Raw genomic sequence first — 23,939 nt, 5'->3', positions numbered from 1 at the left:
TATAGGAATGTGTATTTATTACAGACTTGAGATGCCCACTGTGGGTCTCAGTCTCAGGTGAAGCGTGTCCTGGATGTGTTTTTCACAAACACTGACTTTGTTTCTGGGCGTCCCGTGTGGGTCAGTGGTCAAGAATCCACCTGCCAATGCAGGAAACGCGGGTGACGCAGGTTTAATCTCTGAGTTGGGATGATCCCCTGAAGGAGGAATGGCTACCCACTCTGGTATTCTTGCCTGCGAAATCCCATAGACAGAGGAGTCTGGTGAGCTGTCCAGTCCATGGGGTTTGCAGAGTCAGACACGACTGAGCACACAAACAGCTTTGTTTCCGCTGTATGGTAAATCTCGGCAGTCATCATCTTAACTTGCCTTCAGACCCACATAAAGTAGCCAGGCGCCTGAGACTCGAATTGGTTATCACAGACAGGATCGCCCCAGGCTGGCGCTGACCCCTGCCCCTCTCTGCCTTTTCTCCCCAGGGTGTTTGGCTTCCCTGTCCACTATACCGACGTCTCCAACATGAGCCGCTTGGCGAGGCAGAGACTGCTGGGCCGGTCGTGGAGCGTGCCGGTCATCCGCCACCTCTTCGCTCCGCTGAAGGAATATTTTGCTTGTGTGTAAGGGACGTGAGGGCAAACCAAGTTAGTGACACAAGGTTTAACAAACAAACAAAAAACACAAAACACAACAGAACACCAACAACGTGAGGATGGAGAGAAGTATCAGCACCCAGAAGAGAAAAAGGAATTTAAAACAAAACAAACAAACCCCACAGAGGCGGAAATTCCGGAGGGCTTTGCCTTGCAAAAAGGGTTGGACATCATCTCCTGATTTTTCGATGTTAATCTTCAGTCCTATTTAAAAACAAAACCAAGCTCCCTCCCCACCCCCACTACCCCCTTTTTTTCTGGTCAAACCTTTTGTTTTCTACTCTTTTCAGAGGGGTTTTCTGTTTGTTTGGGTTTTTGTTTCTTGCTGTGACTGAAACAAGAGGGTTTATTGCAGCAAAAAAAAAAAAAAAAGAATCAGTAACAAAAAATAGTAACCATACCTTGCAGAGGAAAGATGGGAGAGAAGGAAAAAAAGGAAATTCTATAGAAATCTATATATTGGATTTTTTTTTCTTTCTTTTTTTTTTTTTTTACTATATATCTTTTTTTTTGTTGTTGTCTCTAGCCTGATCAGATAGGAGCACAAGCAGGGGACAGAAAACAGACACTCAGGTGGCAGAGTCCCCTCCCAGCCACTGAGCTGTCTTGCCAGCACCATTCCTGGTCATGCAGATCACAACCCAACTAGCAGCAGAGAGACGAGAACACCACACAAGACCCTTTTATACAGTATTCAGGTGCCTACCACACAGGAAACCTTGAAGAAAATCAGTTTCTAGAAGCCGCTGTTACCTCTTGTTTACAGTTTATATATATATGATAGAAATGAGATATATATATAAAAGGTACTGTTAACTACTGTACAACCCGACTTCATAATGGTGCTTTACAACAGCGAGATGAGTAAAAACATCAGCTTCCACGTTGCCTTATGTGCAAAGGGTTTTAACCAAGGATGGAGAAAGGGAGACAGCTTGGAGGTGAACCGTTTCCGTGGTGGGGTTTTTTGATTTCCCCTTGGTGTTTAACAAGGTGTGAAGGAGAATTTGGGAACAGCGTTCTCCCGCTTCTCCCTGCCAAAAAAAGGGGGGTGAGATTTGGTGGTCGGGACCGTGGAAAGCTGAGAGTGGGATCCATCCAGGCTCACGCAATAACCTTTTGATTTTTTTCGAAAAGGAGACTCCCTCGGCAAGATGGCAGGATGAGGGGTCTTCATTCCCAATTTCTCACATTAGCCGATTCGAGGGCTCCTTGCGGTGGGATCAGAAAAAAAATCCAGAGTGCGGGCAAGTGACAGTTCAGACCCCACCTGGAGCAAATAAAAAAACATACAAAACGTACTGGTGCTCTCCTGTCTAAGTCGCTTTTTGTGTGTTCTTTTATGAGGCCCCCACCATCCACCCTCTGTGCACAAGGCGGCTTCCGGCCCCTGGAATGTGATGTTTTTGGTCATCTCCAAAGGCTGCAGTTTTATACTGGGAGGCTGATGACACCTTTTGTTATAATTATTCTTATGGTTCTGGTTATAATTATGTTTGTTTTCAGATTTTCTTTTAAGAAAACAAAAACCCAACCCCCCCCTCCCTTTAGGTTTCAAACCAAGGTGCGGGGAGCAGGGTGCTTCTAAGTTAGTGGTGGCCCTGGTGCCCTGGCTCCCCACCCCTCGGGCCAGGTGGGCCACCAGGCGCGGCGGGCAACAGCTGAGCGGCCGGGGGGGTCCCCGAGGCCGGCCTTCCGGGCGCATCCCTCTTCTCTTCTGCTTCCCTCCTCTCGAGTCACGTGTGTCAGGGCTGGAGGGAGGACCAGGCCCCTCTCTCCTCGCGTGTGTGATCGGAGTGGTGTGTATTTTTTTTCTAGTACTTGGTCTGATGAAAGCTGTGCTCTTACCTCGAGTCGGCAGCACCTGGAGCCCCAAGTGCACGACACTTGGTTCCGCTTCCCACCGAGGCAGGCGGCCTGGCGTTGGCGGTAGGCAGGGCTGGTGTGGGTGGCTCCAGGGTGAGGGCCCAACGGGCAGACGCCTGCCTGAATAGATGGGGTGTAGATATGTGGCATATAGAGATATATATTTTATAATGGGAGGGGGGAATGGCACCTCCTGGGACTGGCAGGGCTGGGAGGTGTGCTGTCAAGCACATGGTCCCATGTTCGCATCCCTAGAAAGATAGGGCCTATGCTGATAGGCGCTATATAAATACATAGATAGGGTCATGTATAAGAAATATTATGTCGTGGGGAGTGGGGGAAGGAGGCTCAGAAGGCTGAGTCTCGGGCCCCACTGCAGACAAGCCCCACACCAATCAATCAGTCCCACACGCACACACAGGAACATGTTTCTATACCGATGCATAACAAATGCACGTGCGCACACACACACACACACACACACACACACACACACATACACACACAGCCAGGGAGCTCCCAGTGCTCTTCTCCCCAGGATTCAGGACTTTGCGGAGTCGGCCCTGCAGCTCTTTACCTCTGTTGCCCTGTTTGCAGGTAGACTGTCAATCCCAGAAGTTGCTAGGTGCTGAAGACAGGAAAAGGAGGAGGTTTTCTTTTAGCAGGTGCTCTCCTCTAGCAGGTAGCGTTCTATCTCTTTTGCCCCTGGTGATGTCAAAAGATTCTTCTGTTAGCAACCTGTGACACTGACCTGCAACCCTAGGCACCAGTCAAGTCAGCCCTCAGCTCCCCCTACCTATTCTCCCCCCGTCCAAAATGAAACTGACGTCCAGGGCTGTCTTGGCCAGGGGGCTTCCATTGGAAAGAAATGGGACAGCGAACCTCATCTTTGGAATAAAGCAAATTAGTAATTGGTTAAAAAAAAAAAAATTAACCAAGCTTTGAATCCCTTGCTCATTGCTCAGGAGTAAGCTCACAGCTGGTGGCCATGGTCTCCCACTCCTTTTAGGGGGTGCTTAGTCCCACACCTCAAGCTACTCATATCCTTGTCAGATTGGTTTTTAAGATCATACCCGGTTGCTTCCTGCCAGCTCTGTGCCGTGATGGCAGGTGGTGACGGTGGGCTCCCACGGGGCTGGAGCAGCTGGCGGGGGGGTTCCCTCTGCCCCTCCCTCGTTGGAGTCTGTACCCAACTGTGGTGCTCACCCCGCCCCCCTCCTTCTCCAGCCAGGCTCCATCTTCCCGCCCGGAGCCCACCAGCACCACTCCGGAGGGCGGGGGAGGAGGGCTGCGCAGACAGTCCAAGGTGCTCCCTCCCCTGGCGGCGGCCGACGCTAAGGTCTTCCCAGCCTGTGTCAGGACTGTCTCTTCCTCTGCAGACCTTCTGGCTCTCCTAGGCCATGTGTCTGCTGCTGTGTGCAGGGGTTTGTTTTTCCCAGTGGCCCAGGTTCCATCCAGGGAGTGAGCGTGGGGAAGAAACTTGGTAGCCAGGGATGTGGCAAGCCCTGAGGGGTCAGTGTGGGCCGGCCAGCTCGCTTGTTGTCCGGCCATCTTGCTTGTTGTGGCTGATCTTTGTTCCTCCTGGTCTGGCAACCTGACTTGGCCAAAGGCCCCCTTGCAGGGATGAGTGTTAACAATCGCCAGCTTTTCTTCCCGCCACACCTGGGGGCTTGATCCCACAGTAGAACTTGGCAGGCCCCAAGGGGACCTTGGGAATGTGCCAACTTGGCCAGGCTGGGGTGCTCTTCACTATCTCCTTCCAACCCCCAGGGTGCCTCTGGGGATACCTTCTAAAGGAGAGCTGTGCTGGATAGGCCGAGTCAAAGTTGTGCGTGGATTAAGGTGGGGGATCATTGGTAGAGGCAGTGCAGTGGGAGAAACCAGGAAGGCCTTTGGAAAATTCTCGAGCATGTTCTTGGTGGAGTTTTGTTTCTCTTGAGCAGGCTCATGTACAAATTCCTGGAAATGGGGGTTTCCAGGGACTTAGGGTGGTACCCCCTACTTACTGCAGGTGCCAAGTGGAGTGTGGTGCCAAAGAGATCCGTGACTCTGGGCTGGGGGAGCTGGCCGGGGTCACAGAGCTGGGGGTTGTCTGCCCACAGAGGAAGCTGGTACTTGGCCAGCAGCTGCTGTGCTCTGGGGGCCTCGAGCTGGTTGGTGCTGACCCCCTTCCCTGGGGACCAGCCGAAGTGCATAGGCTGGGGAGCTAGGGGTGAAGGCTGGTGGGGTCTTGCAGACAGCCACCCGGGTGTGCCACTGTCTGTTTTTCTTTATAGACCCCAGAATCTTCCTGCTGTTGAACATTCTAGAAAGCAGACTTCCCCAAAAGAGTACAGGGGGCCGCTTTGCTTTTGAGACGGGCCTGGGAGAGGTTGGCTGGCGAAGGTGCCTGTGTGGGTTTTTGATGATTCTGTAGGATGCGGATTGGGACAGGCCGACCCAGCAGGAAGGAAGGCTAGTGGACATTGAACTAGTCTCCCCCTACTTCCCGAGCAACTGGCAATTCTGGGGAAACCTCGATGGGAATAGCCCACCATCTCCAGCACAGGATGGTGTACAACAGGAGCAAGGGAAGGATTCTTTCAGCAGAGCCATCCAGGGAGTGGTCTTAGTCTTCATCTCACTGATGACATAAGTTATATATAAAGTGGGTCTTGGAGGCGGATTTGAATTCCTGTTGTCCTGCCTGGTGCAGAGATGCTGTGGCAATGGTGTCTTTAAGAGGTGTCATTTTCAGGGAACTTGCAGGGTTAGGGCCATGGGACCTGCCTGGCACCGCGATCTGATCTGACGAGAGCTGCTTGTTACTTGTGGTCAGCAGAGCCCAGATGCTGCTGAGAACTGGGTTTCTAGCCAGGCCCTGTTTTAATCCTGGGAGATGAGGAATCTGAATTTGTCATCGGGCAAGGTCTAGTCTGGACGCTTTCAGCACTTGTGGTCAAGAGAGGACACTGGAGTTGTCCCGCTCTCTTTTCCTCCACCTCTGGAGGGGTGGCGTGGAGCCGGATTGGCCCCCCAGGCCATTCCCTGCTGGGGCAAGGATTAATCACAAGTGTTTGGAGGATCTAAGAGGAAAGAGGATAGGTTTATATCAAGGATGGACTCCACTGTTCTAGCAGAAGCTCTTGGATCTTTACGTTTTGGTAAAGGAAGGCCGGGGTCTCTAGGATGTGAGGTCAGACCCTCTTGCACTGTGTGTTCCTGAGACCTGGCTGAGCAGGCCTGTGGTTGGCCTCCTGTTTACCGCTGGCCCTCAACAGTGGAGTCCAGGGGAGAGGGACAGACAGGCAGGTCAGAAGTAGTGAGGACAATGATGGAAGGTCCTTGGCTGGTCGTGACTGGCTAAATTGCCCTGACGGAAGCCCCCAGACTCCTGTAACTCCCCTAACTGGAAAACTTCCCCGAGGGGCATGGGAGGGCGGCTTCCTCATGGCCTCCAGCCCTGGGCCCGAGAACATGAGCAGGGATCCGAAAGCATCACCTGAGTCCCATTTCACTTCACAGACTGATTTGGTAGCACAGCCCTAGAATCCAACCAACCACAAAAATACCGAAATTCCTTAGAATACGCAGAGGGAGGAGGTGACTCAACAAGGTGCTAAAACATTTTATTAAAAATATATATTGTTAAATTAAGTCTGCTGTCTGGACAATGACTGTTTGTTTTGTTTTCTTGTAGTGGAGTTTAAAAGAGACTATTATTTTACTCTGATATATTATTATTAAAAAGGCATTTTAACTTTGTACTTGAAAACTAAATGAACGATTTCATGTGTTTTAGCTGAGGCATTGAAGTAGCGGGTGCTTACTTATTTGTGGGAAATCATGTATTCATACTGAAGAATAAACTCCGTAGCTGATTTGGTAATAACTTTTACTGTTACAGACGATTTCGCTTTGACCCCGGCGGGAGAGCACTTTGACTGCACATTCCACGCAGCTAAATGCAGGACTTACTCCCCGACCCTTCCCTTCCCGGCCCTCTTTCCTTTTTCTTCAGTTCCTCTTCTGACTCTTTGTTGTTGTTGTTGTTTTTTTTTCTTCCTGGTTCCAGCATCCTTTCACCACTGTATTTTTTTTTTTTTTTTTTTTTTTTAGGGTTGCTTCTCTATTTATTGACAATAATAATGTACATTTCACAGTCTGGTTCTGGGACATTGGGGAGGGGGTGTGAGAAGGCCCTGCGTGGGTCCCCACCGCCATGCCCCCATGTCCTGTTGTATCTCTGTGTAAGTGATGCTCGTGACATAGCTGTTATGAAATAATTATAAAGAGGTCAGTGCGTACAGCAGATGTAGAAAGTCTGTCAATTCCGCCTTCATCACATTTTTTTTTGTGCCCAGAAGAATATAATAAAGCTCCTTTCTAATGTACTTGTGCTGGAGAACACTTGAATAAATGGACTGTTTTTGTGCAAAAAGAAAAACGGAAAAAGCACCGTAATAATGTCCTTTTGTCTTGCGTCTCCTTCCCCCTGACATGACTGTTCTCAGCCTTCCCCAGAGAGGTTTAAGTGCCCCAATCGGGAGGTCCTAGCATTGGGTGTAGACAATGCAGTTCCTCCCTTTAAAACATCACCTGCATGAACATTCGATAAGGATTGTAAACCAGATTTAAAAAAGGGTGGTTTGATTGACTGGAAGGTCAAAGCTCAGTTAGCGAGGCGGAGTTGCTGGAAAAGCAAAATTCTGTCCAAGGCTGAGCGGGGAAGATGATCATCAGAGGGGTCACAGGGCTTTGGTCATGGGCACTGTTCCCCTCTCTCTGGGGTTTTTTTTTTCCCCAAAACACAGGGGCATCCAGAAGAGAGCAGCGGTGTGGTGGACAGTCCGGACTGGGCAATGGACCCTGCGAGACACAGGCATTTGGCCTGAAAAAGGGAGAATTGAGGGATGAGTGCGGACAGTGACAGGGCGAGCCCAGGGGGTGGGGTGGTTCTGGGTCATTCCATGTGGCGGGGGGAAGAGGGGCCTGCAGGCAGAGGTGAGCCTGTTTCAGCTCAGCATAGGGAGACCCTGTTTCACTCCTGGCCGGCAGTACAGGGCTGCCCTGAGTACAGCGAAACCCTGGTTGATCAAGGGGTGCTGAACGGCCACTGGGGCTCATGCTGGGCTTCCCTGAGACAAGTCTGGGTTCTGGCTGACCCGCCCCTCCTCGGCCCTATCTGGCTAGCAGACAGTGCCTTGTGGTTGGAAGAGCCTGTCCACACACGACATCCCCTTTGTCCTCATGATTCTTTGCCTGATGGTCACTAGTTCCCTGTCCTCCCATCTAAGAAACTGATCGGAACACACAGAAGAATTGGACTTTTCCCATCACATTTCCTTAAGACCCCCATTTCATGCTGCACTTCCATCCTAAGCACCAAGCAGATCCAGTCAACGGTTTCTTTTCTTAAAGGAGGGTTATTCAAGGTTTCTTTCCTACATTAGATGTTGGGGGAGGTTTAGGACGGCACCACTTTGCTGGCAGCTTTGAAAGAAATTATAAGGGGAAATTTTGAGAAAAAGAAAATAACAGCCCCCCCCCCCCAACTCCCATGGGCACTTTTTATTTTCTTTACAAAATTGTAAATGTGTATTTAACTTCTACTTTTTTCTCATATTTTTCAGTGTTGATGTAGAATTCTTTTTTAAAAAATGGCTGCATGGCATTTTCTTGTTGGATGTTTGTTTCTATATATATATATATATATATATATATATATGCATTTTATTTTAGATATAAATAGAGCTGCAATAAATATCTTTATATGTTGGCTTTCCCCCCCTATATTCTGTATTTTTTTCTTTTAAGATACATTCCCAGGAATGAAACTTACTGGGGCAAAGTAGATGAACATGGTGGTTGGATCCTGACACATTTGCCTGATTTCCGCCCAATCCTCAGCTCTGAGACTCTGAGTTCAGAAAGAAACAAATGTAGTCTTTTGTCATACAAACTTTGAAATGTGTTCATCTCAGTGAGAAAGACTCAAGACTCTGTGTGAGAGAGAAGCTGGAGATCTACAGCTACAAGCCAGAGATGGAAGCAATACTATTTGGTCACTAAATTTTGAAAGTGAGCTCATCTGGAATGTGGACCTGGAGGAAGCCTGGTAGAGGGTGGAATTCACACCGAGAGTCTAGCTCCAAAGCTAAGGAGAAATGGGAGGGTGTTTTTGGTGCCTTCCTGCTCTGAAAGCCAAGGCTGAGCACCCCAGTGTCATCTGAGCTGGGGGGTGGGAGGTCTGGCCAGAGCTTATGGGAGGGAGCTGCTGGGGCCATTTCATTACTAGAAACCATCCTGTGAAGTTCCTGGATTTAAATAAGATGTTATTTGATGATACAGGGGTTGGGAGAGATAGGAAAAGGTCAGGGCTGGGCAGGAATCAAGGTAAATGGGGATTGACTGCTCGGGGGAGGGCAGGCTGCCCTGGTTAGGGAGGAGGTGCCATATACCACCAGGTCCAGGCTTGTTGGTTGAAGAGATCCTTCCCTGGGTGCAACAAGGTTAATTTGGGTCTGGAGTGGAATTAGAAGAGGGAGGAGAGAAGAGGCTGGCTGGGGGCTGGCTGGTGGGGAAGCCAAAGTCATACATAGCAGGGCCAGAGGGGCAGGTGTGGGCAGTGGGTGTCACTCCTGGGGGTGCCGGTTTTGGGGGTGAGGCTGCAGTGGGGGGGAGAAAGTGTATGTTAGAGGTGGGGGCACAAGGAAGTCACGTCCAAGGAGGATGAGGCTCCCTTTGGACAGTACCCTGGTCTCACCCCAAAGCTCCCTTTCTCTTTAGTTCCTACACACTTTAAAATGGGCTTTCCCGGTAGCTCAGATGTTAAAGAATGTGCCTGCAGTGCAGGGAGACCCTGGTTCCATCCCTGGGTCAGGAAGATCCTCTGGAGAAGGGAATGGCAACCCACTCTAGTATTCTTGCCCAGAGAATTCCATGGAGAGATCATGGGGTGGCAAAGAGTCAGACATGACTGAGTGACTTACACTTTTCACACTTTAAAAGGCCATGGCCCACTCACCTCAGCGCTACCTTTCCCTCCCCTCAGCTGGGATCCGAGGAGGGGCTGCGGCCGGGCTGGAAGGCTGGAGGCTTGGGGACGACAGCCTCTGAAGGTGAACAACTCAAACTGCAATTTCCAGAGGTGGGTTCAAATGTCAAAGAGCAGCCCTGCCAAGCTCTCCCTGTTCAACCCCTAAGTTCCAGGTGCACTGAACTGTATCAGAAGAAAGACCGTCATTTAGAACGCGCTTGTCTGGATCCTGTGTGGCCTCGGGCAGGTCAGCCACCCTTCTTGGGCCTGGGTCTTCTCACTGGAAACTTGGGTTTTGATGTGTGGTCAAGCATATGGCCTCTGGTGGTACCCTTGTGAAAAGGGAGGAGACTCGGAGCCTTTGGCCCTGAGGCCCTGATGGGTCACAAACCCTGCAGCCCCCTCCCCGCTGCTTCACTGGAGGCAGGAAAAATGCCAGCATAGAGAAATATACCCCACCTCTCCCAAGGCGTCCATCCCTTGTCTGGCCCTGACTTGGCTTGGGTAACAGCGACATGAGCTTACTCCATCACCGAGGTCCTGCCTGGCCCAGTGTGAGGACTTCCCGTTACCTCCCTGTCCTTCCTCCCCCAACCCACACCTCTCGCCTGTCTCTAGAGGGGGCTGTGCTGATCCCCACTCAGATACCCTGTTTCTCTGCTCCGCTTTACAGCGATGAAACTTGAAGGCACTCCCAGCCCTCACCAGCTCTGCTTGCTCACTTCCTGTTCCCCTCCCTCCTCCCCCAGCAGGGCCATCACCCCCCTCCCATGACCTCTCAAGAGCTGGACCAGGGGACTCCCCTCCTCCCTGAGTTGCTGACATCACACCCTGCATCTTCCTATGCCCCTGGGTCCCTTCCTCTTCCTGTCCTCAGTGTGTGGGAGGGTCTGGGACTCCCACATCCTCCTCCACCCCAGCTTCCCTTGGAGGCCCAGGTTCATATATCCAGCTGTGATCATACATCCAGCTGGCCCCCACACTTGGAGGTTACACAGGCACCTTAAATGTGACCTGAAAACCCTAATTCTTGGTCTCCTCTCAACCGGCTCCTAGTCTATGCCTCAGTAACTGGCGCTTGTGAGTGTATGCTAAGTCACTCAGTTGTGTCTAACTCTTTGTGGCCCCCATGGACAGTAGCCTGCCGGGCTCCTCTCTCCATGGAATTTTCCAGGCAAGAATACTGGATTGGGTTGCCACTTCCTCCTCCAGGGAATCCTCCTAACCCAGGGATCAAACCAGAGTCTCCTGCATTGGCAGGCAGGTTCTTTACCACTGAGCCACCAGGGAAGCCTTCCTATCACCCTACAGAGTGAAATACCTGATAGTATGTAGCTACCTGGGAAGCCCCTTCACTGGCATCTAAACCCTGGGGCTCATCCTTAATTCCTCCCTTTCTGTCACTTCCTATATCTGGTTCACCAGTTTGTTCTAACAGTCCTCACCTCTAAATGTATCCTTCATTCAGCCATCCTTGCCCACCCTGCTTCTGCTGCTTTAGCCCAAGTCCCGATCATCTGTCCCCTAACTGGTCTCTTGCCCCATTTTTTGTCTTCCTGTCCCTTCTAGCCCATTCAGTACACAGAATAATCTCATTAAAAATCAAACCCTCAAAAAAGCCCCATCAGTTCTGTGCCTGGTGGCTCAGATGGTAAAGCATCTGCCTGCAATGTGGGAGACCTGGGTTTGGAAGATCCCCTGGAGAAGGAAATGCCAATCCACTCCAGTATTCTTGCCTGGGAAATCCCATGGACAGAGGCGCCTGGCGGGCTACAGTCCATGGGGTCGCAAAGGTCAGACACGACCAAGTGACTAAACAGCACAGCACATACGGCAACAAGAATAAACTTCACCTCAGACTCCAAAGTTCCACCAGCCTCAGAGGACACCCAAGCAGCGCTGGTCTTCTTCCCTATAAACACACCAACCTCTTTCCGGTCACAGGGTTTTTGTACAAGCTGCGCCCTCTACCTGGAAAGCTTATTCATCTCCCTCCTCTGCCTGTTTCCCCTCATTTAGGTCTCGGGGCAGAGAGACACTCCCTGACCACTCTCCTATTTCAAGAAGTCTTGTTTCTACTCCTTCCTATTTTATTCCTTATCTTTGTAGCTATCACTCTGAAATTCTGACTCATCATTTTGGCTTACCTGTTGATTAACTATCTTTCCTGCAAGAGCAGGGCCTTCCCCGCGGCCCACACCAGGTCTGGCACATAATCTCTTTCTAGTTATTATAATCATTGTTATTACTAACATGTAATGAGTGCTTAGTATGTACCAGAAATCATTCTGTGTTAACATCTTCACAACCTCTGTGCCAGGTATTATTATCCCATTTTACACATGGGATACGTATTCGGTCATGATCACTGGGCACACAGTGGCAGTGTCTGAATTTCACAAACTGTCTGCATGCTTCCAGGCTGCAGGTTGCTGCCTGAGGTATTACCTGTCCCCACTTAGCCTCTCGTATGTTGGACTTGTCCCCTAGGGTCTTTGTGGCAACTCCCTGCTTCCTCTTCAAGGGTCTGGGTGTGCAGCCCCTCACCCTTCTCTACTTAGTCCTGGCTCCTTCTGCACCCACCACCCTAAGGGGTTGTCTCTTTGGAATGAGGGAAATGCAAGAGTTGGAAGCCTGGGCATAGGGGGACCTCGGTGAAAGATTTCCTATTTTATAGCTTCTACTCTGTGCATACAGGCTTCCCAGGTGGTGCTAGTGGTAAAGAACCCACCAGCCAATGCAGGAGACTAAAGAGATGTGGATTTGATTCCTGGGTTGGAAAGATCCCCTGGAGAAGGACATGGTAACCCGCTCTAGTGTTCTTGCCTGGAGAATCCCCATGGTCAGCGTGGTGGACTACAGTTCATGGGGTTGCAAAGAGTTGGACACAACTGAGCAACTTAGTATGCATGCATTCCCCATATTAGTCCTCAAGACTTGGGTTTCCAGGGGGCCTTGATGACTCCTGGGTGTGCAGCCCAAGGGGCCTCAGCTACGGTGGGACCTCTCTCTGGAAGTGGAGAAGACCCTGTTCATGGGGGAGGGAGCAGGGGCCTAGGGGGTACCGCTCTCCCTGTCTACCTGCTGGGGACCAGGGCAGGAGGTGGGTCCCACTGGCAGATGCTCACCCTTTTTGAGTGAGGATGAGGTATCGCTAGGTTCCCAGAGGAGCAGGTCTCCTGATAAGGGTCAGCTTTCACCACGTCCCACCCAAACCACATTGGTAACTAATACAGGGGGATGGGCTGTTGTCCTTGAGGGCTGGGCTTTGAGGCTGCCGTGTCTGGACAGGCCACTGGTCTCATTCCCTGCTGCTCTGAGGAGGCAGGGACCCCTGAATGAGCCTGGAGAAGGTCCAGTCGGGCTCCCCACAACTAGTTGAGTGAAGCATATGGAGAGAGGTTCAAGACCATCCCTTATCAGTTCTGACCCACCACTTAGAGGACAGTGTCACCAACCTCTCTGAACTGTGGCTTATTCACCCCCAAAATGGGTTCATGTTCTGCTTTAAGTAGGTCCTCCAAGAGTGGCTGTGGGGAGTCCTTGAAAGCCCGGTCAACCTGTCCCATCTCATGGCTGGCTTCCGCTAGAACACAGGGCCAGAGACCCGGGGCCTCTCTCCCCCTCTCTCTCTTCCTCTCTGGAAATGTTTTTATCCAATTACTTAAGTCATACTTGGCCACTGAATTAAAAACATTAGAAATTTTAAAAAGGCACAAAGGAGAAAATATTATGTGGTAGCTACATGGGTGTATATTTTTGTCAAAACTCATTTAACTGTGCTCTTAAATACACTGCAGTTTATTGTGTGTAAATTATACCTCAATAAAGTTTTTATTTTTAAGACTCCCACATTATTGACATTTTAGTATATTTACTTCTAGACTTTTATTTATATATAGTGTATATTCCATTATATATACATATGTAAATGTTTGTGTCTATGTATAAATCTACGTGCACAAAGTCTAAACAAGTCTCGAATTCGAAATGTATGTGTGAATATATACATATTTGTCTTTTAAATAAAGATGGACCACGACGTGTGTGCCATTTGTGAAGAGAGGTTTTCCACTGAGGCAGCTGGCACTCTCCACCTTCAGGAGGTCTTACCCACCCTCATGGGACTGGGCTGTGCACAGCAGGCCCCCATCCAGTGCTGCGTGAACGAGTCTTTTGGGGCAGGGAGCCTGAGATTAGCACTTCCTGGACTGGCTAGGCCTCTCTCATCTGAATTTCTGGAAAGGCCTCTTAGGCCCTGTGAAAAAGGAGAAAAGAGGAAAGAGGAGGTGTCAAGCCTGTGGGTGAACCTAGGGGAGGAGGCAACCCTGACGGAGGGACGTGGAAGTGAGAATGTCCAGGAACTTAAAGGATGGCCTGGGCAGGGAGGGAGGCCCACTCAAGGGGTCAGGAATGGCCAATGGCCATAGGGTGGACTCGGTCACAAGAAGGAACACAGAGTCCTGCCTGATTGATGGAAGGAGGCTTGGCAGAGCTTGGAATAGTTGTGAAGGGTTGGGAGTGGAGGGAAATGCATGGATGGATATGGAGTCTATGAGAGAGGCAGGGCCCCAAGAACTGCCACCCAGTTTTCTGTATAGCTGGAGCCCACACTGGGAAGGTCTAATAGGTGTTCCAGATCTCTGGGTCTGGCTGTGTAGGAGGTGCTGTCTGGTCCGAAGGGCAGAGAATGGACAGATGGGACCGTGGGGTGGTGCTACAGGGGCTGTCCTTATTTCCAGCAGGAAGATGTGGCCAGCTGTCACCATGACAGAAACTTTCTGATCAGCTCATCCTCTACCCCTTGAACTCCACTAGATGAATCACACTGTCTTCATCCTGGTGACATATTTACAGAACCATATGTTTAACAAAAAGGAAACAGACCCTTTCAGTTAGGAAGGATGCAGGGTTGATTCACAGAATTGAACAGATCTCAGGACCTGGCTTCAAGTACTGGTTCTCTCTCTCTCTCTTTCTTGCTCTTTCCTTATCTCTTGATCTCGCTCCACTTCTGTCTTTTGTTTTGGCTCCTGCTGGCCTCCTTCTATAAATGGGCTGATTCTATATGGGGGGAAGAAGGCCAATGAGAGCACTGTATTTACATGCTCTCAGCTGACGGCCCCAGTGGAGCGCTCCAGATAGCCCTATATCTAGCTTAGGGAAGTATTCTGATTGGTCCTGCTTAATCCTGTACCAACTCATTACTGGGTCCAGTCACTTTGTCCAAGGAAGCTGGGTACCCTGATTGGCCAGGTCAGAGTGATATGGGGGAGGGGAGGCAGCCCCTGCATCCAGAAGGGCATGGAGTTGAAAGGGGCTGGTCAAACCCAAACTGTAGCAACCAGATGCCATCACATATGGTTTCAAGGATGAAGAAGGCAGAGGGCCTATGTTACAGAACACACCGTCTGCTCAGGGAGATGGGACTGCAAGAGAGGTTCATTAAAAATATTTGTGGGTGGTTGTCTTCAGACCACGGAGAGACTGCCCAGCTTTTGGAAAAAGTAGAATAGAAACGGGGACACCCCTATCCTGCAACTGATTGGTTCACATTTCCAAGGCCACAGCAGCTTGAGGAATTGAATCTAAAAATATGGATCTTAGTAATGGTAGGAAGGCAGTGCAGAAAAGCAGAAAAGGCATACTAGCCAGAATTTGAATCCCAGCTCTTTACTAGCTGTGCGACAATCAGCTTGACCTCTTCAAAGACTCCACTTCCTCATCTGTAACACGGAATAACTGATGGCCTCCTTCCCTGGGCTGTTGTGAGCATTAAGATATGAAAGTCAGACAGACAGTTCAACAGAGCATGTGTATGCATACTCAGTCAATGAGCTCTAACATTATAGTATGAGTCTTTGACCTATGCTGCCACCAGTGAAACTGCTGGTATTCCAGCTCCCTCCCTTTTTTCTAGGGGATCCTTACTTCTCAGAAGTTGCTCCAGGGGCTTCCCTGGTGGCTCAGTGGTAAAGAATCTGCCTGCCAGTGCAGGAGACACAGGTTTGATCCCTGATTCAGGAAGATCTCACATGCCACAGAGCAACTAAGCCTTTGTGCCACAACTATTGAGCCTGTGCTCTGGAGCCCAAGGGCTGCAACTACTGAAGCCTGTGTGCCCCAGAGCCCTTGCTCCACAACAAGAGAAGCCACTGCAATGAGAAACCCACACACCACAGCTAGAGAGTAGCCTCCATTCGCCAGAACTAGAGAAAAGCCCGAGGAGCAACGAAGACCCAGCACTGCCAGTTCAGTTCAGTCGCTCAGTGTCCAACTCTTTGCGACCCCCTGGACTGCAGCACGCCAGGCTTCCCTGTCCATCACCAACTCCCAGAGTGTGCTCAAACTCATGTCCATTGAGTCGGTGATGCCATCCAACCATCTCATCCTCTGTCATCCCCTTCTCCTCCTGCCTTCAATATTTCCCAGCATCAAGGTCTTTTCCAATGAGTCAGTTCTTTGCATCAGGTGGCCGAAGGATTGGAGCCAATGAATATTCAGGACAAATAAAAATTAAAAAAACAAAAACAACCAAGTCGCCCCAGATGCCTTCTTTGGGCAGAAGTAAGGCATCCCAGCCTGAGAAGGCAGGTGGGACCCCTTCGGATGGAGAGAGGTGCTCCGAGGACCTGCTTTGGGCTGGTCCGGTTCTGCCTTCCCTGTAAGCCTACTGCATGAAGGTTTGGCTTCAAGTCCCCTAATCTACTTAACATCAAGAGGGGCTTGGAATCAGCAGGCAAGAGGCAGAGTAAGGTGGGACACCCGGACAGCACTCCTTCTCTGGGGCCTGTGGCCCTTCCTGCTTATCCATTTCCTTCCCTTGTCCCTGCCATGGACCCACTAAAGGGCCGGTGTCCCAGTCTCCCTAATCTTCCACTTGGGCACCAGCCCTGGCTGACCCCATCTCTCACTCCACACCAGGTTTCTGGGACAGAATCTGACTGCCCAGCTTGGAGTAGAGGTCACTGCTAATCCAATAAGCTGGGAGGGAGAACAACTCTTGTGATGTTGAAGCCTTTGTTTGGGTATGGAGTATGGCCGGCTCCTTAGAGGTCCTGGCGAAGGCCAGAGAGCTCTCGTCCCAGGTTCTCAGCTGCCTACTTGCATCCATGCCACATCCCAAGGCTGCCTGTGTCCTAGCTTGACCAATGACACCTAGAGAAGAAGTATTCAATGACATGAGATTCAAATTTCAGCATTGTGTGAGTTTCCAAGGGCGGCTGTAAGAAAGTACCACAAACCGGGTAGTTTAAAACAATAGAAACTTACTGTCTCAGAGCTCTGGGGGTGTAGAAGTCCAAAATCAAGGTGTTGGCAGTGCCAGGTACTCTTTCAAGCCTGCAGGAGGATCCTTCCTGGCCCCTTGAGCTTCTGGTAGCCCCAGGTGATCCTTAGCTTGTGACAGCATCACTCCATCTTCACATGGCCATCTTTTCTCTGTCTTCAAATGGTGTTTTCTGTGTGTGCCTGTATCCAAATGTCTCTCTTTTTTTTTCTAAAAAATATGTATTTATTTGGCTGCATTGGGTCTTCATTGTGGCACATGGCCTCTCTGTTGCGGCACATGGACACTCTAGTTGTGGTGTTCAGACTTAGTTGCCTGGCAACATGCGGGATCTTAGTTTCCTAACCAGGAATCCAACCCGAGTCCCTTGCATTGCAAGGTGGATTCTCAACTACTGGACTACCAGATTCTTAACCACTGGACCACCAAAAGGTCCTGTCCCTCTTTTTATAAGGATGTCTAGTCATACCATAGGATTAGGGCCCACCTTAATAACCTCATCATAATTTGATATCTACAAAGACCCTATTTCTTAAGAAGGTCATAGTCTCAGGTACTGGGGAGTTAGGACTTCAGCTTATCTTTTTGGGGGTGACAATTCAACTCATAACAAATGTCCCTAAATAAAATGTAATGGGATCACCACCCTGCTCATTCTGTGGCTAGCTGTGACAGAAACCACGTGCGAATTGTGAAATACTTATCTGGTCCTCTACAGAAAATATTTGCTGACCCCTCCTTAAAGGATCGGGGTGGCGGTGGGGGGAGTTCACAGAAGGAGAAGGCTGGGGGTGTGGGGCATCCTGGGCTGAGGGGACAGCAAGGCTAACCACAGCGAAAACCAGGATGTACCTGAGGCACCATGAGCCTGGAGCTGTCACAGACCAGGTGTTTCAGGAGCTGGAGTTAAAATCACAAAGCATCTCCGGTTGAAACACCTTCAGAAATGCTCCAGGGTGGAGTGGGTGTGGGAGCCCTTTTGGACAAGCAGTGCAGGGTACACACCGTGAAGGAGACTCCTGGGAGGAGCTGTGGGGGTCCGGCTGGGGAGAAGGCCCCGGTCAGGCAACTTTCTCAGGAGCATCATTGGAGGAGGCCAGTGGGTGCTGTATCAGAAGCTCCTCTCCCATCAGGCCCCATCTTCCTCCGGCTGCTCCAAGGGAGTTTGCTTTTGAGGATGATGGCCCGGTTCTCGATTCTCGAGTCAGGCCCTCTTTGGCTGCAGATGTCCTGGAAGTTCTTGGGCACGTCGCCTGCCCGGTGGTAAGATGGCAGGTGGCAAGCTCTCTCGTTGTTTCCGTAGCAGCTGGGCCATGGGAGCCGCCCACCTCCCACGCCCCGACCCAGGGCTCATCTTCTGGCTGGGCTGGTGGCCTGACTGCACTCGGGGCCTGGATGACATTACCCGAGTCCAGCAAAAACAACCCCACAGCAGCCCTGTTAGCGAGCAAGCGCCGGGGGACTGCGCCCCACTTGGCTGCTGGCAACTGAGGCTCCAGGGACATTCCTTGACTTGCCCAGGATCACAGGGCTGGGCCGGGCCTGGCTGGGCAGGCACCTCAGCCTCCTGCAGCCCTGGTTCAGGCCCCCTCCTCTTTTCATTGATAATATAGCAACACTGAAAGAGAAACAGTGAAAGGAAAATCTCTCAGATCCCACCACCTTCACGTAGTTCTACACATGCTAAGTGTGTGCTAAGTCACTTCAGTCCCGTCCAACTTTTTACAACTCTATGGACTGTTGCTGCCAGGCTCCTCTGTCCATGGGATTCTCCAGGGAAGAATACTGGAGTGGGTTCCTATGCCCTCCTCCAGGGGATCTTCGTGACCCAAGGATCAAACTTGCGTCTCTTAAGTCTCCTGAATTGGCAGGTGGGTTCTTTACCGTGAGCACCACCTGGAAGGCCCTATACATGCACACATTCTTTAAAAAAGCACATTCTGATGTGCTGAAATTGTAGAGAACACACACACACGAGTATAATAAAACTGGGGAAATCTGAACGAGGTCAGTGGATTATATCACTGTCAATATCCCCATTTTGCAAAACGCTACCATTGGGGGAGACTGCAAAAGTGGCAGCTCTCTGTATTATTTCTTACAACTGCATGTGAATCTGCAATTACCCAAATAAATCATCAATTAAAAGAAAAACAATTGTATGAAGCTGAAATCCATGAGTAGGCAGCATTTCATGTTAAAGATAAGATAATATTGCAAACATTTCTGCAACCCTGGCAATAACCATCTCCTTGCTGCACAGCATTTCATTGTGAAGGTATAAAATCCTTTATTTAACCATTCTTCTTACTACATCTTAAAACTTATTTCTTTTTTTTTTTTCTTTTTTGACTGCGCCTTGAAGCATGTGAAATCTTAGTCCCCTGACCAGGGATGGAACAGATGTCCCCTGCACCGGAAGTTTGGAGTCCTCTAACTCCTGGACCACCAGGGTCCCTGTCTCTAAATTTTAGGCACTGTGAATAATGCAGTAATGAAAATTACTGTGCATATAACACTTCGAATTCTTTTGAACTACTTCATTAGACTAAATTCCCAGGGAGTGGGAGTACTGGGCTTAAGGAAGGCTGGAGTTCTGTGGTTGTATTGTATTCTATTAATGTTTTGATACCTTTATTATTGCCTTTTCCAACCTACAGACTGGCTTTTTCCCAAGCGAGTGAAAATTCTCTGCTGAGCCTTTCAGCATTCAGATTTGTAGGAAAGAACCAAGGACAGCCCCACCTGTTCCTACCCACATAATGTCACCTGGGATTTGAATGGCAGAATGCAGGGGCAGCAAAGTTCAGCGAGAGGAGCTGTCACCGCCCACGGGGATCTTGGCAGGCATCCCGGGACCTTGCCGATCCGGGTGGGGTGAAACCCAAGACTTCCTCCCCAGCGAGACAAAGCGGCAGAGGCTAGGCGGGGCCTGCGACTTCCCCCCAAACAGAACGGGCACTTGCTCGGTCTTCTGGGCGCTCCTTTCCTTTCTAGAACTCTGGGATTTGGCTAGGGGCGCCAGGTGGGGAGGGCCCTGGGTGACAGGCCCACACTTTTCCGGGGCGATCGCTGCCCAGGAGGCGCAGCAGGGCGAGCCCTGGGCAGCGGCCCTTCTCCAGCTTTCTGAGGGCCTGGGCCCCGCCCCACCCTCCGGGGTGAGCCGCCGCTGCTCGGGGCGCAGATGGGCGCAAGTGTGGGGGCCACTAGCCACACAGCCTGCTGGGAGCCAGGGGCCAGCCTTCGCCTGCTGGGGCTGTATTATTTCATGTTATTTTATCTTAATGGATTTGTTTTATTATTCAAAAATTTGTTTACTTTATACTTTACTTAAAATGTTAATATTTTATTTTATTTTATTAAAAATAATTTTATCATTCACTTTATTTTTATATTGTTTTATTATTACATTTTGTTTTATTCTTAATTTAATATAAAGTTTTATTAATATAATTCGATTTGAGGGGGAGTTAAGATGGCCAGATTAAAAACAGTTGGATTTGAATTTCAGATAAGCAGCAGATATTTTTTTCTTGTTTAGTATGCCCTATTTAGTATATGTGTGTTCCAAATAGTCTGTCTTGTATTTTTATTTAAATCTGGCAACTCTATGAGTGGCAGAAAGCCTTTCTTTGTAGGGATCTCACTGAGACCCTCAATACCTTTCACAAAGAAACTGAGGCAGTTCATGTGAACTGGGGGGGTGCGCAGGAGGCAGGACTCTGTGTACCCTAGCTCCTCCCCTGGCTGGCCTAAAAAGCCCCACTGGACTAAACTGATTGCCGGCATCTCTACAGGGGCCAGAGAACAAGATGGCAGGAGTCACAGCCTCTGTGGTCACTGTTTCTGTCCTCCCAGACGTGAGAAGGGGACCAAGTGGCACTGAAGAGGGAGCACATTGAATTTTCCCAACCGTGACCAGCCCACAGCCTCTGAAAGTGTTCCTTGTATCCATCTCCTGTGAGCCTCAATCTCTGAGTGTGGGTCCGGGGTTGTTGGCAACTGTGGAATCTGGGCAAGAGGTAGATACCTCAGTCTCTCCATCTGTGAAATGGGGCTATCGTCGGGGTTACACAAAGTGAGCGGTAGGAAATTGCTTGGTCAACTGCAAAGCACATACGCTCAGTGGTTCGAATATGTTGTACTTTCTCCATCAGTTTTCGCTGAGTTGCTAGGTTGTGTCTGACTCTTTGCAACCCCATGGACTGTAGCCCACCAGGCTCCTCTGTCCTTGGGATTTCCCAGGCAAGAATACTGGATTGAGTTGCCATTTCCTTCTCCAGGGGATCTTCCCAACCCAGGAATTGAACCATATACCATCTCTCCTGCATTGGCAGGCAGATTCTTTACCACTGAGCCACCAGGGAAGCCCTGTCAGCTTTACTGTGGTATAATTCATAAACAGCAGCATTCACCAGTTTTAGGTCTTGACCTATGTGGATGCTTATGGTAGAAATTCACATGGTAAAGGAGGATAAAAGGTAAAATGTCCAAGACAGAACCCTCTCTCCCTCATCTGCAACCTCCAGACCTGCTCCTCAGAGGCAACCAGTTTCTTCTATGTACTTCTGATTTTTTTAAAGCATGCAGATGCTTTTCAGTACGTCTGTATTTGTAATTGCATAGAGGTATATACGTGTATATGTACGCAACCTTATAAAACATACGGTGCGGACTTCTGCACCTTGTGTTTTTCACTTGCAAGTGCATGCTGGAGCTCTTTTCCTGCGGCTGTATCCAAAGGCAGCTGTCCTGTTGTTCCCAGCGATTTCCTCTTATAAATAATGCTGCACTGCAATCAATTCCTACAAGTGGAATTGCTGGCTTAATGGAGACATGCGATTAAAACTTGATAGCTGTTGTCCAGAGCCTCTCGGAATGGCTTCCCATTTCCTTTTCCACAGTCTGCGATTTTGCCTCACCCTCACCAGCTTCCCCATATTTTTGTCACTCTGTTAGGTAAAAATTGGCAACTTATTTTAATTTGTATTTTTAAAATTATGAGTTAGGCTGAGCTTTTCACATATCTGTTACCCACATGAATCTCCTTTTCTGTTGAGTCACTTTGCCTGTTCTTTCTACTGGGTTCTTTATCTTTATCTTTTAAGTTCCAAGCATTCTTTGCAGTTAAGGAAATTGGAACATTGTCTTTTGTATTGTAGCAAATATTTCTCCCAAGTTTTCAATGGTCTGACTTTCTGTATTTTTGCCAGGAAAGAGTTTTATGCTTTTTAGAATCAAATTAATTAATCATTTCCTTCTCGGTTTACAGAATTAATACCATGCTTTTCTACTCTGACATTACAATAGAAATATATTCATGCTTTCTTCTTATGCTTTCACGGTTCGATTTTTACATTTAAATCTTTGACCCACCTGAAATTTATTCAATGTGAAGGAGAAAGGTATGGATCCGCATTTAATTGTTTTCCAAATGGCTAGCCATTTTCCCAGTACTATTTACTGAATAATGCATTCCCCTAAGCAGGTAATGCCAGCTTTATCATATTCTAAATTTCTACCTATAGGTGAGTCTATTTCTGGACTCTTTATTTTGTTCTATTGATCTTTCTACCTATTCTGATATCTGTGCCAAATTTATCCAGCTTTATCATGTATTTTTTTCCTACTTGGTTTTTTTTTTAGAAATTTGCTGGCCATTTTTCACTCATATTTTTTCCAGATGAATTCTAGTGTTATTTTATCAATATAGTGGGTAGGCAGCCTGAAATAGGTATTACAAAATAGGTTAATCACATCATGGTATGTGATTTGGGGGAAAGGTAGTAGGAGTTGGGTAAGTGTAATACACTGGCCCTATAATTCAGAAAATTATATTATAGGTATGTGGCAAACATACAGATAAGCCTAAGGAAACGTCACATTTTCACAGTACTGTCTTTTGTTCAAGACCAAACATGTCTTCCCATTTATTCAAGTCTTCTCTTTTGTGCCTCAGTAAAGTTAACAGCTTTTTGTTAGATTCATGTTACTACTTCTGCTTCCCTGGTGGCTCAGACGGTAAAGAACCTGCCTGCAATGAAGGAGACCTGGGGTTGACCCCTGGGTAGAGAAGATCCCATGGCAACCCACTCCAGTATTCTTGCCTGGAGAATCCCATGGACAAAGGAGCAGGTGGGCTATAGTCCATGGAGTCGCAAAGAGCTGGATGCGACTGAGCGGCAACATAAGTGATGGTAGAAGTGATGGTACCAGGATAAAAGGTACAGATTGATTACAGCCAGAATGTAAGTGGCACAAATACAGTAATTGGTTTCTTTTACTTGCTTGTTCACAGCCATTGCCTGGAACAGTGCCTGGGTCATGGTGAGCACTCTGTAGATGCTTGATTGAATGAATGAACTGGGCATAAAATTGGCATAAGATTAGAGGTTCCAGCAGCATCAAAGGTATTAAGGTTATGTGATTAATTTTTATTCCCTTATTTTATGTCTTCCCCGTTATCTATAATGGAGTTAGGTAATGCCTGGAATGAAATTTTTTCCCTGTTTTTGGTCAAAGCGTTTCCAAGGTGGCATTGCACTAGGTGGCCACCAGAGGGCAGGGCTGCCCTACTGTCCGGGACAGTAACCACCAAACCAAGTTTCTTCTAAAGCCTGGAAGTCACGTGGAGGTTTAGTTACACGTCTGGGGACCTTCCTGGTGACAGGAATCAATCCCACTTCTCCCTAACTCAGATCTCAGCTTCCCAGATTAGAGGCAAAAGCTTTTGTGTGAGGAATACATCCTGTCCCATTGGGTCCTACGCCTTCTCTGAACCAGCTTTTAATTTATTGAGTGCTGAGCCGCATCTGAGTATCTTCTCTGGAATCAGCAGTCAGTGGAACTTGGTTACCCCCATGAGGCCTGTCCCTTCTGATTATAACCTTCAGATTCACACAGGGAAACTCAGGCTTGGAAAGATGCCAAGCTTGGCAAAAATAAATAAATAAATAAAAAGAGCTTGATTTAAGAACACATCTTTTTTATTTGTGTGTCTATTCAAAAAGCAAGTTGTACTGGTCCAGAAGTTAGGACTTGTGAGAGGATTCATTCATTCTCCCCAAATAGGCACCAGGTCCCTTTTCTGCCCAGGCACTGCTCAAGGCCCTGGGGG

General features: G+C 48.9%; 1 protein-coding gene across 12 annotated transcripts in view; it reads left to right on the top strand.

Annotated features, from left to right (window-relative positions):
* The window catches only part of DNMT3A (DNA methyltransferase 3 alpha), a 105,662-nt gene extending 98,712 nt beyond the window's left edge, over positions 1-6,950 (top strand). For 5 of the 12 annotated variants that reach the window (XM_043917341.1, XM_043917342.1, XM_043917345.1 and 2 more), the window contains one exon: positions 480-6,950. In XM_043917341.1, the coding sequence (XP_043773276.1) occupies positions 480-621 (142 nt within the window). In that variant the 3' untranslated portion in view covers positions 622-6,950. The remainder of the gene's footprint in view (positions 1-479) is intronic. The other 7 variants (XM_043917337.1, XM_043917336.1, XM_043917338.1 and 4 more) reach the window with 4 other exon arrangements.
* Positions 6,951-23,939: the final 16,989 nt, after the last annotated feature.

This window comes from Cervus elaphus, chromosome 11, assembly GCF_910594005.1.
Source record: "Cervus elaphus chromosome 11, mCerEla1.1, whole genome shotgun sequence".
NCBI classification, from domain to species: Eukaryota; Metazoa; Chordata; class Mammalia; order Artiodactyla; family Cervidae; genus Cervus; species Cervus elaphus.
The sequence above is the reverse complement of the archived record's forward strand: the minus strand, read 5'-3'. Positions and strand labels throughout refer to the sequence as shown.